The sequence below is a fragment of the Anomaloglossus baeobatrachus genome, chromosome 12 (assembly GCF_048569485.1).
Source record: "Anomaloglossus baeobatrachus isolate aAnoBae1 chromosome 12, aAnoBae1.hap1, whole genome shotgun sequence".
Classification (NCBI taxonomy): Eukaryota; Metazoa; Chordata; class Amphibia; order Anura; family Aromobatidae; genus Anomaloglossus; species Anomaloglossus baeobatrachus.
The window spans coordinates 107,708,992-107,725,465 of NC_134364.1; the positions used below are offsets into that span (position 1 = coordinate 107,708,992).

At 53.8% G+C, this 16,474-nt stretch overlaps 1 protein-coding gene across 2 annotated transcripts in view; it reads right to left on the reverse strand.

The window, feature by feature from the left end:
• The window catches only part of LOC142257999 (NACHT, LRR and PYD domains-containing protein 12-like), a 429,738-nt gene that overhangs the window by 125,967 nt on the left and 287,297 nt on the right, over positions 1–16,474 (reverse strand). Inside the window, exon 10 of one of the 2 annotated variants that reach the window (XM_075330378.1) lies at positions 6,573–6,628. The exons of the other annotated variant lie outside the window; for it this stretch is intronic. Coding sequence (XP_075186493.1) covers positions 6,583–6,628 — 46 coding nt within the window. The 3' untranslated portion in view covers positions 6,573–6,582. Of the gene's footprint in view, positions 1–6,572; positions 6,629–16,474 lie in introns of those variants that run through there. 2 annotated transcript variants of the gene reach the window in all.

A 16,474-nucleotide genomic window follows, 5' to 3' on the forward strand; every position in this document is an offset into this window, starting at 1 on the left:
AATCTCACAAATTCTTATCAAAGGCTTAACCTCTTCAGTTGAAGTATCCTTGGGTTTAGCCGCAGCGTTAGAGGGTTTGGGTTTGACCTCTGATTTCTCACACTTCTGAGCTAAGTCAATCTCTATGTCTTCAGTCTTGGCCTTATCAGCAGGTTCAGCTGAGCTCTCAGCTCCTGATGAGACCTCTGGTTCAGACTTCACCTCCTCAATGGCTCTGTCTGTGACGCCCTGGGCAAGCCAGGGGTCACAGGTCATGACACCACCACACCCTACACCCCGGATAGGTACACCAAAGCTACACCAGAAATCCTTGTTGCCTTCCTCCAGGGGCTGATGTCCACACCAGGGGGTGGGCCAGGCGGTTGGCTCCGCCCACCAAGGAGTTCACAGTCCTGGAGGCGAGGAAACCAGGCAGAGGAGTGGTGGAAGTTGAAGGGAGAGAGTTTGAAGTGGTAGAGGAGCAAGAGAGAGGAGTTGAAGTGAAGGAGAAAGTGACAGTTTGAAAAGCCTGAGGTTGGTCCGGGTGTGTGCCCCGGACTGAGACAGGGGTTAGCAGACAGTGGTGACCGTCTGCAGGAGAGGCTGATCAGAGGTTGCCGAAAGGACCGTGGACGGGTGGTGGCCCGGCGGTACTGGACCGGTATACAAGGAGAAGCCAGCACCATTGGCAGGGGCCTTTCGGATCCCGGCAAGGCTAGGAGTCACCGTGAATTTGCCAAATCCGTCAGTGAAGGGGACCTCCAGGTCTCCCAACAACTAAGTCCCGATTGAAGGCAACAGTCCAACCGTAGGAGAGAGACACCACCACCGCCAAGGCACCAGTTTCTCAGGGCCAGCGCCTGCGGGCAAAGAGGGGCTCCTCCAGCCCATATCCAAGTCGGGGAGCGGGTTACCGGTGGGAACCCATCGCTACCAACATTACACTAGGTATAGGGACAGAAACCGTCACCGCCAACTACCGGGGAAAAGCAACAGCAGCCGTCCGTGGGAACCGTCTTTCCAGCCGTGTGTTTTACCGAGAACTGTGTCAACGTCTCAGGCTGAGTGAGTACCACCGTGCCGTGCGGCACAGCGCTGCCCCCGCGACCCTGCACCTCACCAGGCCCCGCACCTGGCCTGCCATCCATCCCTACCCCATCACCGGGCCCCGGGACAACCAACCCCCTACCCACGGAGGGGAGGAATAACAACAATGCTGCTCTCTGTCACCGCTCCCGGGATCCCTATACAGAGCAGCGGTGGTGTCCACACAATCACCACAACCGTGGGTGGCGTCACGGACAACAATAAATCCCCAAAACCAAACCCCTTTTCACTCACGGGCGAGGAGTGCCGCTCGAGTCCCCGGGATCCGGCCCATCGCTTGAGCCACCGAGCAGCAGAGGCCGCGGCAGCCGGACTCGAGCAGTGGGAGAGCGCAGCGTCCCCTCCTCCGCCCGCGACAACTTGGCGTTACGAACAGGATCTTACCGCTCTGCCGTCTGGTAGAGGTGCGCCTTGTTAAAGCCGGAGGTGTCCGGCCAGAAAATTTCGGAAGCCGCCATCTTAGGCGCGAAAAGTTCCCGCTCGAGCGTCTCCTCGAGTAGTGGAGGCGCGAAGGCCAAGACCCCGCCCCGATAGAGGAGGGGCCGGAAAGAGGCTAAGGGGGATGGAAACAAGATGTCTGCGCCGCTGGAGGTGCGGTGGTCGCAGCCGCAGTGGCACCCGTGGATGGGAATGGGCCTGCCCAGGTCCCGGCCGCGCTGGCGGGGGGTGCCGCGGTCCCAGCTCTCGCTCAGGTGATGCCGTTCTCCTTGCCTCCTCCTTGCCCTATGTGCCCGGAGCTACCTGGCTACCGCAATACGACGGGAAACCTGATGCGTTACAGGTCTTCCGGAAAAAGCTTAACCCGCTCCTGGAATTGTACTCCTTGACTGATAAGCAATGTGCAGCGGTAGTGCTGGGTCAGCTAACCGGCACGGCTGAGCAGGAGGCGGAGACCTGGGCCGAGGGGGACCGGTTCTCTGTAGCCACCATCTTTGAGAAACTACAGACTGCCTTTGAGACCCGTACCGAGGCTGAGCTGAGGATGCAGTTTTACCAATGTCGGCAACGGCCTGTGGATAGCATTCGGGACTACGCTTTACTTCTGCAAACCGCCCTCCGCACACTGAAGCGGGTGGACACCATCAATGAGGCGGACAGCAACAAAATGTTAGTAGAGCAATTTGTGCAGGGAATGAGGTCCTCTGAGGATCGCAAACAACTCCGGCTGTGGGCCCTAGAACACCCTGATGTGGACTTTGCTGTATTAAAGGAACGGGCCATTAAAGCTCTGCAACCCCCAGCTTCGGAAGTCTTGGAACCAGCCCCGTGGCCAGTTGAGACGGCCCCCGTCGTGGTGGCCCCTGCCCTACCAACCTCTCCAGTACCTACAGCTCCAAGCAGCACTATGGAAGAACTGGCTGCCCAGGTCCGTCGCATGGATGGAGACCTCGCCAAGATTCTCGCCGCACTCCAACCTCTGACCAGAGCCCAGCCTCCAACCGGGATACAGCTCGCCGACAGCCCTGAGGATGTTCCCTGGATGCAGCGGAGAAGTGCTAACAACTCGCGAAACAGCCCTCCAACCTGCTACAGGTGCAGCAAGCCTGGCCATTACTTCCAACAGTGCCCGTTAAACGAGCAAGCCCTGGGGCCACGGGCCAATCCTCAGGAGTAGAACCCCGTGGCCCCCCAAACTGGCGGGACTGGTATATCGGGGCCTGGCCCATCATCCCCGTGGCTGTGGACGGCATACCGGTGATGGCTCTCTTGGACACTGGATCATAGGTAACCACCATACCATACACATTGTACCAACGGTATTGGGGGACAGACGAGCTGGCTCCCCCAGATACTAGTATAACACTGATTACTGCTGATGGACTCCCACTGACCCAAGTGGGGTATAAACAAGTGGCCATGACTAAGGGGTGAGCTGAACTGCAACACCAGGGTATGATTGTGATCATGAATGAACCCAGTGATCATAACCCGAAGATAGTGCTGGGAACCAATGTGATGGAGCACTGTATGGGTGATGTGTTGGCCCTACTGCAGCAGCTGGCCGCCACGGTGGCGGGAAGCCGACAGAGAGCTGTGCAGCGTGAGGTCCGAGCCTTGATGTACCGTCAGCATGTGAACTCAACAGGAGGAGAGATTGGTGGAGTGAGAGTGATGGATGTTGCTCCGTTGATTGTGCCCCCTAGGAGTGAGATGATGATTTGGTGTAGGGCAGCAGTAGGGCCTCAGGGGCGTGACTACCCTGCCATGATGGAGGGCATGCCCTCCATGCACTGGCCCACAGTAATGGCCGCCCGAGGGGTGGTAGATGTAAAAAAGGGGAGAGTGCCCGTGAGGGTGCTGAACTGTGGGGAGGAAGAAGTCAGGCTTCCCTGGTATGCTACCCTTGCCAAGTTGCTCACCCTGGACCCCCACACCATCCACGGGGCAGCTCCTCCAGTTTCCCCACCTGCTACCAGCCCCCACCAAGGGGAGTTAGACGGGTGGCACCAACAGTTACACGTGGGCACTGACGATACCCCTTCACATCACAAAGAAGGGGTATACAGGGTGGTCCGGGAGTATGAGCAAGTTTTTAGCAAATATCCACTAGACTTTGGGCAGATCAAAGGGGTCCAACACCACATCCCCACCGGTGAGCACCCCCCTATCAAAGAGAGGTACAGGCCTATTCCCCCTGCACACTACCAATGTGCCAAGGATATGTTGAGGAACATGAAAGAGGCAGGGGTTATTAGGGACAGCTGTAGTCCCTGGGCCGCCCCGTTGGTACTGGTCTAGAAGAAGGATGGCACCATGCGGATGTGTGTGGATTACCGGAAGATTAACCAGATAATGCATAAAGATGCTTACCCACTGCCCCGTATTGAAGAGTCTTTGGCCGCACTGAGAACTGCAAATTACTTCTCTACCCTTGACCTCACCAGCGGGTACTGGCAAGTAGCGGTGGCACCGGAGGACCGGGAGAAAACTGCCTTCACCACCCCAATGGGGCTCTGTGAATTCAATAGTTTGCCGTTCGGGCTGTGCAATGCCCCTGGAACCTTCCAATGGCTGATGGAGTGCTGTCTGGGACATCTAAACTTCGAGACCGTCCTGTTATACCTAGATGATGTGATTGTGTACTCTCAGACGTATGAAGCCCATCTGGAGCACCTGGCCGAGGTGTTCGCGTCCCTTGCCAAATACGGGATGAAGTTGAAGCCCTCTAAGTGTCACCTGCTGAAACCCAGAGTGCAGTACCTGGGGCATGTAGTGAGTGCAGAAGGTGTCGCCCCCGACCCTGAGAAGATCACTGCCATCCAAGACTGGCCAAGACCAACCACAGTGAGGGAAGTAAGGCAGTTTCTGGGTCTGGTGGGGTACTACCGACGCTTCATCAAGGGGTACACGAAGATGGCTGCCCCCATGCAAGACCTCCTCGTGGGACAGACCAAAGGTGGTAGACCCATCGGAGCCCCACTGGTGTGGGAAGAAAGGCATGAGGAATCCTTCCGCCAGCTGAAAGCGGCCTTGACCGGAGAGGAGGTCCTAGCGTACTCTGATTACAGCCACCCATTCATCCTCTACACTGATGCCAGCAATGTGGGTTTGGGGGCAGTCCTATCCCAGGTCCAGGACGGGAAGGAAAAAGTGATTGCTTATGCTAGTCGAAAGCTCCGGCCGACTGAAAGGAACCCTGAGAACTACAGCTCCTTCAAGCTTGAACTCCTGGCGTTGGTATGGGCTATCACCGAGCGGTTCCGACATTACTTGGCCGCAGCAAAATTCACCGCTTTCACGGATAACAATCCGCTGATTCACCTGGACACGGCCAAGTTGGGTGCGTTGGAGCAGCGGTGGGTGGCCAGGCTAGCCAACTATGACTTCACCATCAAATACAGGGCCAGTCGTGTCAACGTTAATGCTGATGCACTCTCTCGGATGCCCCATTTGTCAGAAGAAGGGTATGAAGATGACGACCTTAAAGAGATCGAGTTGCCTGCATTTCACCAGCCGCCAACTGAGAAGGTACATGTCCACCAACAACGGGTGAACCTGGACCCGCTGCCAAGTCAGGAGTGGCAGGAAGCTCAAAACCAGGCGCCCGCTGTCCGTCTAGTCAAGACCCTGGTGGAGCGAGGCGCTGCTGGGATAGATTGAAACAGCAGAAAAAAAAGTCTTTAAATTGCCTTATATTACATCATATCCCATGGCCCAAGAACCACCAACACCAAAGTAAGTTGCACATAGAAAAACTTTAATTGGTTGGGTCAAGCATATAAATATTACATGGGATATAAAAATTGTGACAAGTAAAAAGGTTAAATGACATATAAGAGCGAATAAAGAACCCCATGTGGGGCTACATGGATCAAATTAGGTGCACACAAAAAGGTGTACTCCCAGCAGGGCCAGTGTAAGTGCCTTTTACAAAACGCAGGTTCACCTAATCAAGAACTCTAGGCACATTACAGATAAATGAACAGGAATATATTCCCAGCAGAGCCAGTGTAAGTGCCTATACAAAAGATAAATTCACAGTCAGTGACAGAATAACACTTTAGTAAATGACAATAAGCATGTTACCCACACACATCATCCGGTGAACAGGGATGTGTTCCCAGCAAGGTCAGTGTAAATGCCATTGCAATAAACAGGTTCACAGTGAGTGATAGAGTAACACTTAAGTATATGAACATAGGCACATTGCCCAGGCATCTAGTCCAATGGACAGGGATATATTCCCAGCAGGGCCAGTGTACGTGCCTATATCATAAACAGGTTCACAACAAATGACAGGGTAACACTTTAGTGAATGACAATAGGCACATTACACAAACACATGGTCCAGCGAACAGGGAAGTATTCCCAGCAAAACCAATGTAAGTGCCTTTCCAAGTTCACAGTAATGACAGGATAACACTTAGTACATAATCATCGGCACATTACCCAGACACATAGCCCGGTGGAGATTCCACCAATTATAGCACTCACATGCAGTCACACAAGGGGAAAAAAGTCCCAATACGTATTTCGTGATGACTTCCTCAGGGGACCATGGACAAAAGGAGGGAAATGGTTGCATTTATACACTAGTGTATATTACATCATTTGCAGCACCTGTCGCGGCTGCAGGGTACTGAGGCACGCTAAGCAGGCGTGGGCGGCTACTCCAGCATCACCTGGGCCAGGGAAAACCCCTTTGATGACGTCATTATTACCCAGGGGAAGCTTCAAGGAGAGCCACACACACTGCACATGTGCAGAGCCGCAAACAGGAAGTAAAGCTGCAAATGCCATGTCTACTCCTGGCAAAAGAAAGGGCAAATCGCATTGGGAATCATATAAAGTGGATAGCACTATAGAGGGATAAGAATACATATAATTACATCATAATTACATGCAGTACTGTATACATAGAGAGTATGGACATTGTTCATGCATATAACAGCATATTAGACAGTAAGACGCAGTCCAATGAACAATCTCATATAGACAATCAGGATATACTGTATTCCTTCCCAGCTCATTCTCCAATGCAGGCAGACCACCAGGTTAGTGACACAGAGAAATATTGCACCAAGAGCACAAACGTAGACAACTGTAGAAAAAAGAGGACACACAAAGAATCCAGTTAAAAAAATATATAAAAAAACCATTATGTACAAAGCAGATTCAATCACAGGGGATCCGCAACCAAACAAATATTGCCCGTAATGGGATATATGTCAACTGCAGACAAGACCTACTGGATTATAAATAGGAACTAAAGGTCTGCCTCTCATTCAATCCTCGAGGGGCCACTGTGTCAAGGAGAAATATCCAACGACAGTCAACCCGTGCCAACACCTTATGAATATTACCACCCCTCAATCCAAGGTGTACACGGTCAATCCCCCTCACCTTAAAGCTTGAGGGGTCAGACCCGTGATGCACCCTAAAATGGCGGGGGATGGTCTTCAGGGAATCAACATCCTCAGGTTTCGCTTTTTTAGCCGCGATGATGTCCCTAGTATGCTCCCTCGTCCGGACCCGCAATTCACGACTAGTGAGTCCGACATATATTAAGTCACAAGCGCACGTAGCGTAATAAATTACGCCCGTGCTACTGCAAGAAATATATTGCCGGATCTCAAATGTTTTGGAGCCGTCCGAGGAGGCAAAGAATGTTGCCCTGATGATGTTACCGTGACGGCACGCAATGCATGAGCCACATGGAAATGATCCACAGATAGAACGTCCCATCATAAATGATGGTTTCTTTTGTGCCACATAGTGGCTGTGGACCAACATATCACGTAGGCTCCGGCCCCGACGTGCCGTCATGAGGGGTCGGTCTGGAAGCATATCTTTCAGCACAGGTTCCGTTTGTAAGACAGACCAGTGCTTAGTTAATATGCCACGAATATGATCCCATTGACGGTTGAATGAGGAGATAAAACGCACCTTCGGTTCAGCAGGCTTCGTCTTATCAGGATTGAAACGTAAAAGAAGTCGGTCTCTCGGAGCTGCTTTAGCCCGACTATAGGCCTTTTTAATGGATCTGGAGCTGTACCCTCTCTCCCTGAATCTATCATGCATCTCACTGGCCCTACCCTCAAATGTATCCGTCTCTGAGCAAATTATATGCATGAAAAATGTCCATACTCTCTATGTATACAGTACTGGATGTAATTATGATGTAATTATATGTATTCTTATCCCTCTATAGTGCTATCCACTTTATATGATTCCCAATGCGATTTGCCCTTTCTTTTGCCAGGAGTAGACATGGCATTTGCAGCTTTACTTCCTGTTTGCGGCTCTGCACATGTGCAGTGTGTGTGGCTCTCCTTGAAGCTTCCCCTGGGTAATAATGACGTCATCAAAGGGGTTTTCCCTGGCCCAGGTGATGCTGGAGTAGCCGCCCACGCCTGCTCAGCGTGCCTTAGTGCTCTGTAGCCGCGACAGGTGCTGCAAATGATCTAATATACACTAGTGTATAAATGCAACCATTTCCCTCCTTTTGTCCATGGTCCCCTGAGGAAGTCACCACGAAATACGTATTGGGACTTTTTTCCCCTTGTGTGACTGCATGTGAGTGCTATAATTGGTGGAATCTCCACCGGGCTATGTGTCTGGGTAATGTGCCGATGATTATGTACTAAGTGTTATCCTGTCATTACTGTGAACTTGGAAAGGCACTTACATTGGTTTTGCTGGGAATACTTCCCTGTTCGCTGGACCATGTGTTTGTGTAATGTGCCCATTGTCATTCACTAAAGTGTTACCCTGTCATTTGCTGTGAACCTGTTTATGATCTAGGCACGTACACTGGCCCTGCTGGGAATATATCCCTGTCCATTGGACTAGATGCCTGGGCAGTGTGCCTATGTTCATATACTTAAATGTTACTCTATCACTCACTGTGAACCTGTTTATTGCAATGGCATTTACACTGACCTTGCTGGGAACATATCCCTGTTCACAGGATGATGTGTGTGAGTAACATGCCTATTGTCATCTATTAAAGTGTTATTCTGTCACTGACTGTGAATTTATCTTTTGTATAGGCACTTACACTGGCTCTGCTGGGAATATATTCCTGTTCATTTATCTGTAATGTGCCTAGAGTTCTTGATTAGGTGAACCTGCGTTTTGTAAAAGGCACTTACACTGGCCCTGCTGGGAGTACACCTTTTTGTGTGCACCTAATTTGATCCATGCAGCCCCACATGGGGTTCTTTATTCGCTCTTATATGTCATTTAACCTTTTTACTTGTCACAATTTTTATATCCCATGTAATATTTATATGCTTGACCCAACCAATTAAAGTTTTTCTATGTGCAACTTACTTTGGTGTTGGTGGTTCTTGGGCCATGGGATATGATGTAATATAAGGCAAATTTAAAGACTTTTTTTTTCTGCTGTTTCAATATGTTCCTGAAGTTGTTGCCTTTTACCTTATATAAGTCTGCTTTAACTGTCCTGGTTGTTGCTAGCTGCTGGGATAGACCCTGCCGCCCCAGCTGAAGCCCAACGCTTGTAGAAGGAACGGACCCGTCTGTACCTACACCAAGGGAAGTTGTACCGTGAGCTGATCAACCCGAAGACTCATGAGAAAATCCGCCAGTTGGTGATTCCCCAAGCTAATGTACCCGCCGTTCTGCAAGCATACCATGATGGTGCCGGACACTTCGGATGGAAGAAGCTGGAGATGCTGTTGAGAGAGCGGTTCTATTGGAGTGGGATGTGGGAGTCTGTAGAGGCCTGGTGTCGAGAGTGCGGTCCTTGCACGCTGAGGAGGAAGGACGAGGCTAGCCAAAAGGCGCCCCTACACCCGATCATTACACATCAGCCGCTGGAGCTGGTTGCCTTGGACCATGTAAAGCTCACCCCCAGCCGAAGTGGGTACACCTACGCTCTGACCATAGTGGATCACTACTCAAGGTTCATGGTAGTTGTCCCGGTCAAAGACTTAACTGGCCGTACCGCCGCTAGAGCGTTCCAAGCTTACTTCTGCCGACCACATGGATACTCTGAGAAGGTGCTTACTGACCAAGGCCCAGCCTTTGAAGCGGAGGTGTTCCATGAGTTCTGTCAGCTGTACGGCTGCAAGAAGATCCGGACCACGCCTTACCATGCCCAAACCAACGGTATGTGTGAGAAGATGAACCATTTGGTCCTTGGCCTCCTCAAGACGTTGCCGCTAGAAGAGCGGAACCTGTGGCCAGAGAAGCTGCCTGACTTGGTCGATATGTACAACAATATCCCATCCAGCTCAACGAAGTGCACCCCAGCATATCTGATGAGGGCTCGCCCCGGCCGACTGCCGGTGGACCTGGAAATGGGACTGGAAGCCCCAGAAACACTCTCCTCGACGGCTGAATGGGACACCCAGAGGAGGGTTCAGTACCGACAGATTCAGGAATATGTGGAGAAGAATTTAAGTCAGAGTCTGGAACAACAGGAGCGGCGCTTCAACCAGAAGGCGTCTGCTGGCCCTTTCCAGCCTGGAGATATGGTGCTGAAACGGAAAAGGAGAACCCACAAGCTGGATGATCAATGGGAACAAACCCCATACATCATACAGCCCACAGGATGGGAAGATGGGAAGGCCTACCAGATCAGTCGTGACCAAGGGGGCACTTTGGCCACGGTTTCCCGGGACCATCTGAAAAGGTGCCCACCAGCATTGAGGGTGGTGACTGAAGTTCCGGTTCCTCCACCAGCGGAGAAGGCAAAAGAGGTAATCCACACCGTGATGGGTGACTTCCCAGTGGACTGGCCTACACAGAACGGCGCGGTGATTCTTCCAGTGATACTATTCCCAGAACCCGTGGATGAAGAAATGATGGAGGTGGTCAACCGTGAGCCAGAGCCGGTGCCAGTGCCCAGGGATGAACCTGTGCCCAGCTCCCCTATGCCTCCGCCTGCCCCACATGATAACAGGGAAGGGGGACTGATTGTTCCCTCTCCCCCGCTGCCTGTCACCACTGACACTGGACCCCGCAGGTCCACTCGCCCTAACCTAGGTAGACCCCCACTTAGGTACAGGGAAACTACTATTTAGAGGGGGGGTGAATATGTGTGTTGAAAGCACTGGTTTCAAAGTTTAAAAAGTTTTGAAAGTTTGAAAAGTGATGAAAATGATTATCGAAGCCTCATCTGATTAACCTGCTACTGTGATTTGAAACCGGCCGTTGCCGACACCGTTGTCCCCGTGGGGACCGCTTAAAGTTGCGTAAGAGACTCCTTACGGACAAGCCCGTGAACTTGCAGGGCAACCACAAACGTTAGTGGCATGTAAATGTTTTGTTGCAGCTTACCGTTACCGCCTCCAGAGAGGCAGGTTCGAGGGAGGGCCCACAGTGGAGCAGGCTGGGGCCCAGCCACCACAGGAACCGGTGGCTACCCTCTGCAGGGGAAGGACAGATCCCGCTCGGGTGACTTGGTTCAGGACTGGGGTCAAGGGGTGCTGCCTGTTTCTTAGGGGCAGCATCAGGGCCAGGTTACTTGGGTGGGAGAGAGCGGCAGCCGCAACCATTACCGTAACGTTTAAGAAAAGTGCCTCCCGTTGTGGGATGATGTTACTATAATTGTATGTGTTATAGTTTTTTATCTTTTTCAGAAAAATAAAACCGGTGTTGGACGGGCAGTCCGCGGACGATCTGCATTTTGCTAAGGGGGAATGTGACGCCCTGGGCAAGCCAGGGGTCACAGGTCATGACACCACCATACCCTACACCCCGGATAGGTACACCAAAGCTACACCAGAAATCCTTGTTGCCTTCCTCCAGGGGCTGATGTCCACACCAGGGGGTGAGCCAGGCGGTTGGCTCCGCCCACCGAGGAGTTCACAGTCCTGGAGGCGGGGAAACCAGGCAGAGGAGTGGTGGAAGTTGAAGGGAGAGAGTTTGAAGTGGTAGAGGAGTAAGAGAGAGGAGTTGAAGTGAAGGAGAAAGTGACAGTTTGAAAAGCCTGAAGTTGGTCCGGGTGTGTGCCCCGGACTGAGACAGCAAGGTTAGCAGACGGTGTTGACCGTCTGCAGGAGAGGCTGATCGGAGGTTGCCGAAAGGACCGTGGACGGGTGGTGGCCCGGCGGTACCGGACCGGTATACAAGGAGAAGCCAGCACCATTGGCAGGGGCCTTTCGGATCCCGGCAAGGCTAGGAGTCACCGTGAATTTGCCAAATCCGTCAGTGAAGGGGACCTCCGGGTCTCCCAACAACTAAGTCCCGATTGAAGGCAACAGTCCAACCGTAGGAGAGAGACACCGCCACCGCCAAGGCACCAGTTTCTCAGGGCCAGCGCCTGCGGGCAAAGAGGGGCTCCTCCGGCCCATATCCAAGTCGGGGAGCGGGTTACCGGTGGGAACCCATCGCTACCAACATTACACTAGGTACAGGGACAGAAACCGTCACCGCCAACTACCGGGGAAAAGCAACAGCAGCCGTCCGTGGGAACAGTCTTTCCAGCCATGTGTTTTACCGATAACTGTGTCAACGTCTCAGGCTGAGTGAGTACCACCGTGCCGTGCGGCACAGCGCTGCCCCCGCAACCCTGCACCTCACCAGGCCCCGCACCCGGCCTGCCATCCATCCCTACCCCATCACCGGGCCCCGGGACAACCAACCCCCTACCCACGGAGGGGAGGAATAACAACAACGCTGCTCTCTGTCACCGCTCCCGGGATCCCTATACAGAGCAGCGGTGGTGTCCACACAATCACCACAACCGTGGGTGGCGTCACGGACAACAATAAATCCCCAAAACCAAACCCCTTTTCACTCACGGGCGAGGAGCACCGCTCGAATCCCCGGGATCCGGCCCATCGCTCGAGCCACCGAGCAGCAGAGGCCGCAGCAGCAGCGGTAGCCGGACCCGAGCAGTGGAAGAGCGCAGCGTCCCCTCCTCCGCCCGCGACATGTCCACTTCTGCAGCTTCAGCTATCTCTTGGGTCTCCGCCACATTACCTTAAATCTGCTTTTTTGTCTCTGCGGTATCGCCTTCAGCTTTCTATTGGGTATCTGTAGCATCACCTTCTGCCTTTGTGACGCCCTGGACTAGCCAGGTAGTCACATACATAACAACATACACACCCCCCACCCTAGACAGTTACAACAGTCAATCAAAAACCCTTGTTGCCTCTCTCCAGGGTCTGATGTCCACACCAGGTGGGGCGGAGCGAGGTGGTTGGCCCCACCCATCGAGGAGTTCACAGGCCTGGAGGCGGGAAAAGTGACGTTTTAGTCTTGGAGGTGAAAGTAGGAGGACATGAACTGCAAGTGTCTGGTTTGGAGCCCAGGCACTGACCGCAAGGTTGGCAGACGGTGGTGGCAGTCTGCAGGAGTTGATGGAACTCCGCAGAGCCGTAAGGACCGGGGCCGGGCGTCGGCCCGCCGGTACTGGACCGGGTAACGGAGTGAAGCGAAGCACACAGGCAGGACCATCGGACCCCGACCAGGCTTGGAGCTGCCATCAATAGTCAAATCCGAATGTGACAGGAACCCCAGGGGTTTCCTAACAACCAAGTCCCGATTTGAAGGCAACAGTCCACCCAGACAGGATATACAGCCACCGCCACAGGCTAGAGATCCAAGGGCCAGCGCCTGCGGGCAAAACGGGCTCCTATGGCACCTATACGCCGGGAGCGGACTACCGGTGGGCAACCACAGGAGTCAAGAATATCTTCACAGGTGCAGGGAAAGACAGCCACCATCAGCCGTCCGGGGAGAGCACAACAACAACACTGCAGCCGGCTGTGGGACCCGTCCATCCGGCAGCTTTTGGTTTACCAACGACTCTGTCAGTGATTGTGTGAGTGAGTACACCAGTGCCGTCCGGCACCGCACCGCGCTGTCCCTGCACCCCAGCCATCCAGCCTCCCCGTTACACCACCGGAACCTGGGATCACCAACCCCCCCCCCCTACCCACGGAGGGGACAACATCCTAGCTGCACCCTACCATCTCTCCCGGGATCCCCGTTACCAGCAGCGGTGGTGCCATCATGTGGGTGGCGTCACGAACAATCTCCCTAAACATACCACCCCCTTTTCACTCATGGGTGAGGAGCGCTGCTTGAGTCCCCGGGTCCGGTCCACCGCTCGAGCCACCGAGCAGCAGAAGCCCCGTACCCGAGCGTGGCGAGCGCGTCCCCTCTGCCCGCGACACCTTCTCTTGGATTTCTGCAACATCACTTTCAATTTCCTCTAGGTCCTCCAGAACTTAAGAGGTTTTCTCGCACTCAAACTCCTCAGTCTCAGGTTCTTTGGTGTCTACACCATTTTTGTTTTCAGATTTCTCTTGTTTTTCTGCTAGGATGTCACACACCTAAGCACTGTATTCTTTTTGATCTCGGGGATTTTTTCTCATGCAGCGCTTTCATGGATTTCACATCGCTTTCACAAATTTCTTCTCCTATGGCGTTCTTGTGACGCCCTGACCTATCAGGTAGTCACAGGGTATTATGCAATCTGCTCTCCTGTAAAATATCCACCTCCTCCTTGGTTAAGAGTCCCTGACCTTTGGTTTTGCCAAGAACAAGCTAATCAAAATCCAGGAACATTCTGCACCACACCCACCAGACACACCAGTGGACGGCCTGATTGGAATAGGGTCGCCCACTTGGGGGGGTTGGTTAAGGGGAGGTCAGGAGTGTTAGGAGACAGATAGTTGAGTGGTGACTCTCGAAAGGAGAGGTCAGGAGCTGGGCTCCATCAGCTACTAGGTGGCAGACGTTGGTCTGGGCCTGGTAGGAGCTGTACCCCGGTCGCAGGGGACAAGGGGTACAGACTGTCAAGGAGGACAGCCGGCGGCCTTGTGCCATCACCGGGCAGGGGCCAGGGCACAACGGGGTACGTGGACCCTAGGTCAGGAAGGAGCTTCAGGCGTCTTGACAATTTACCCGAGGAGGACGAAGCCTTCAACATCCGTTCTCCACCTGCTCCAAAATCGGGGTACTAGCGCAACGAGGGGGTTAGGACTTTTCCACTACACGGTCCAGAAAATCCCAAGCGTGAACCCTGAGAGCAAGCTCACCCAGTTAGCTATACTGGTGAGCGGGACCCGACCAGTTTTATACTCAAGGGACCAACCGGAAAACTAGGTGCCAAGGCAAAGGTCACAGACTAACAGGCAACACCAATGGGCACGGGATCCAGGCATGCTCCCTCTCAGCGGCAGTGGTGTCCAGAACTTTGGTTTGCCACAGTTGTCGGTGTCAGCGTTATGGAACTGAGTACACAAGTGACCCTTACCGTTCCCACGGCACCTCCCTGTCACCCTCATCCAGTCCTGGGGCATTCCCCCACCCGTGGAGGGGTTAAACACCTGGCTGCCCACAGCATCGCCACCGGGTACTCCCAACTGTAGCGGTGGTACTCCACCTTACAACACACCATGGGTGGCGTCACAAACTTTCCACATCAACCCCTGTAAATACTCTCCCTTTTTATCCGAGTGGCCATGCTCCCCAGTTCTGGAAATCCCTCGAGCCACTGCAGATCCGGATCCGAATCCGAGCAGCCCAGCCGCTGACGTGGGGGTGGCACACTCTCGCGGATTTGTTCTTTTAAACTTTTTGTTTCAGGATCCGCAGTGGCTCGAGGGGTCACTGGACCCGAGGCGGAATTGCACGGCCGCTCGAAATGAAAAAGGGGGAAAATAATATTTACAAAAGGGGGTGAAAGGATTGGATAGTGTTTGTGACGTCACCCACGGGTCGTGGTAAGGCGGGATACCACCGCTGCTGCGTTTGGGGGAGAGCACTCGGGAGCGATGGGATGGCAGCTTGTGATGTTAACCCCTCCGTGGGCAGGGGAATGGTGTCCTGGGGCTCGGTGATGGTTGGCTGGGGACCCGTTGGGAGTAGTGGGGCACAATGTACTCACACAGTCCAGAGATGTTGACACTTATGTACCGCCCCGCACTCGGCTGCAGCCGAGCCGCTCGGATCCGGGCTCGTTGGTGGGTGGCTCAAGCGCCTCCGGACCCGGGGTCACTTTGCTCTGAAAGGGTGCTGGCGCTACTAAGGGGGTTGGTAGGTAGGTGTACGGCCAGAGCCCTGTTTGAGTTCGTGACGCCACCCACGGGATGTGAAGGTGTAGACACCACTGCTGCAGTTACGGGGCACCCGGGGAAGATGGTGATGCAGCAAAATGTTAACCCCTCCGTGGGCAGGGATGATGGCCCCTGGACCCATTGGGGAGAGTACCTGGGCGGTGCAGGGCAGTGCGCGGCAGGATGGCACTGTTGTACTCACTGTTATTGACATACACAAGTCTCTGATGAACAAAGTTGATGGTGGTCGGTGCCCGCAGCCGGCTGCGTCTGGTCCCCCACCCGGTTCGGTGGTCTTTGCCTTTCTCCTGCACTGTGTAATGTATGTGTAGACTGCCTGCGCTTCAGTGACGGGAGTCCGCTCCCCGGCTTTGTATATGTCGGAGGAGCCCGTTTGCCTGCAGACGCTGGCCCATGGGATCTCTCTGCCTGTGCGGTGGCTTTCTATCCCCCTCGGTGGGCTGTTGTCTTCTGCCGGGACTTAGTTGGGAGATGACCTAAAGTCCAGACCGCAATCAGTTGATTAACTCAGTCCAGTGGCTTCTGGACCTCGTTTCAGGGTCTGAGTACCCTCCTGTGTGCTCCGGTTTCCAAGTCGGTTCCCTATGTCGGTACCGGCGGGCCACTACCCTGTCCCGGTCCACCACGGTTCCACCGAGCCGTCTTCCCGGCTCCTGTAGGCTAGGCCATCGTATGCCTCCTAGCCAAGGTACCAGGGCTCCGACCCCGGCACCTGTCAGTCTCCTTCACTCAACTCCCTCCAACCACTTGAGAACTCCTCCTGAACTCCACTTCAGACTACTCACTACCCTACTGCTTTCCTGCCCCAGGGTCTCTGAACTCCACAGTGGGCGTGGCCAACCACCTGGCTCCGCCCCCTGGTGTGTCCATCAAGCTCTGCGGGA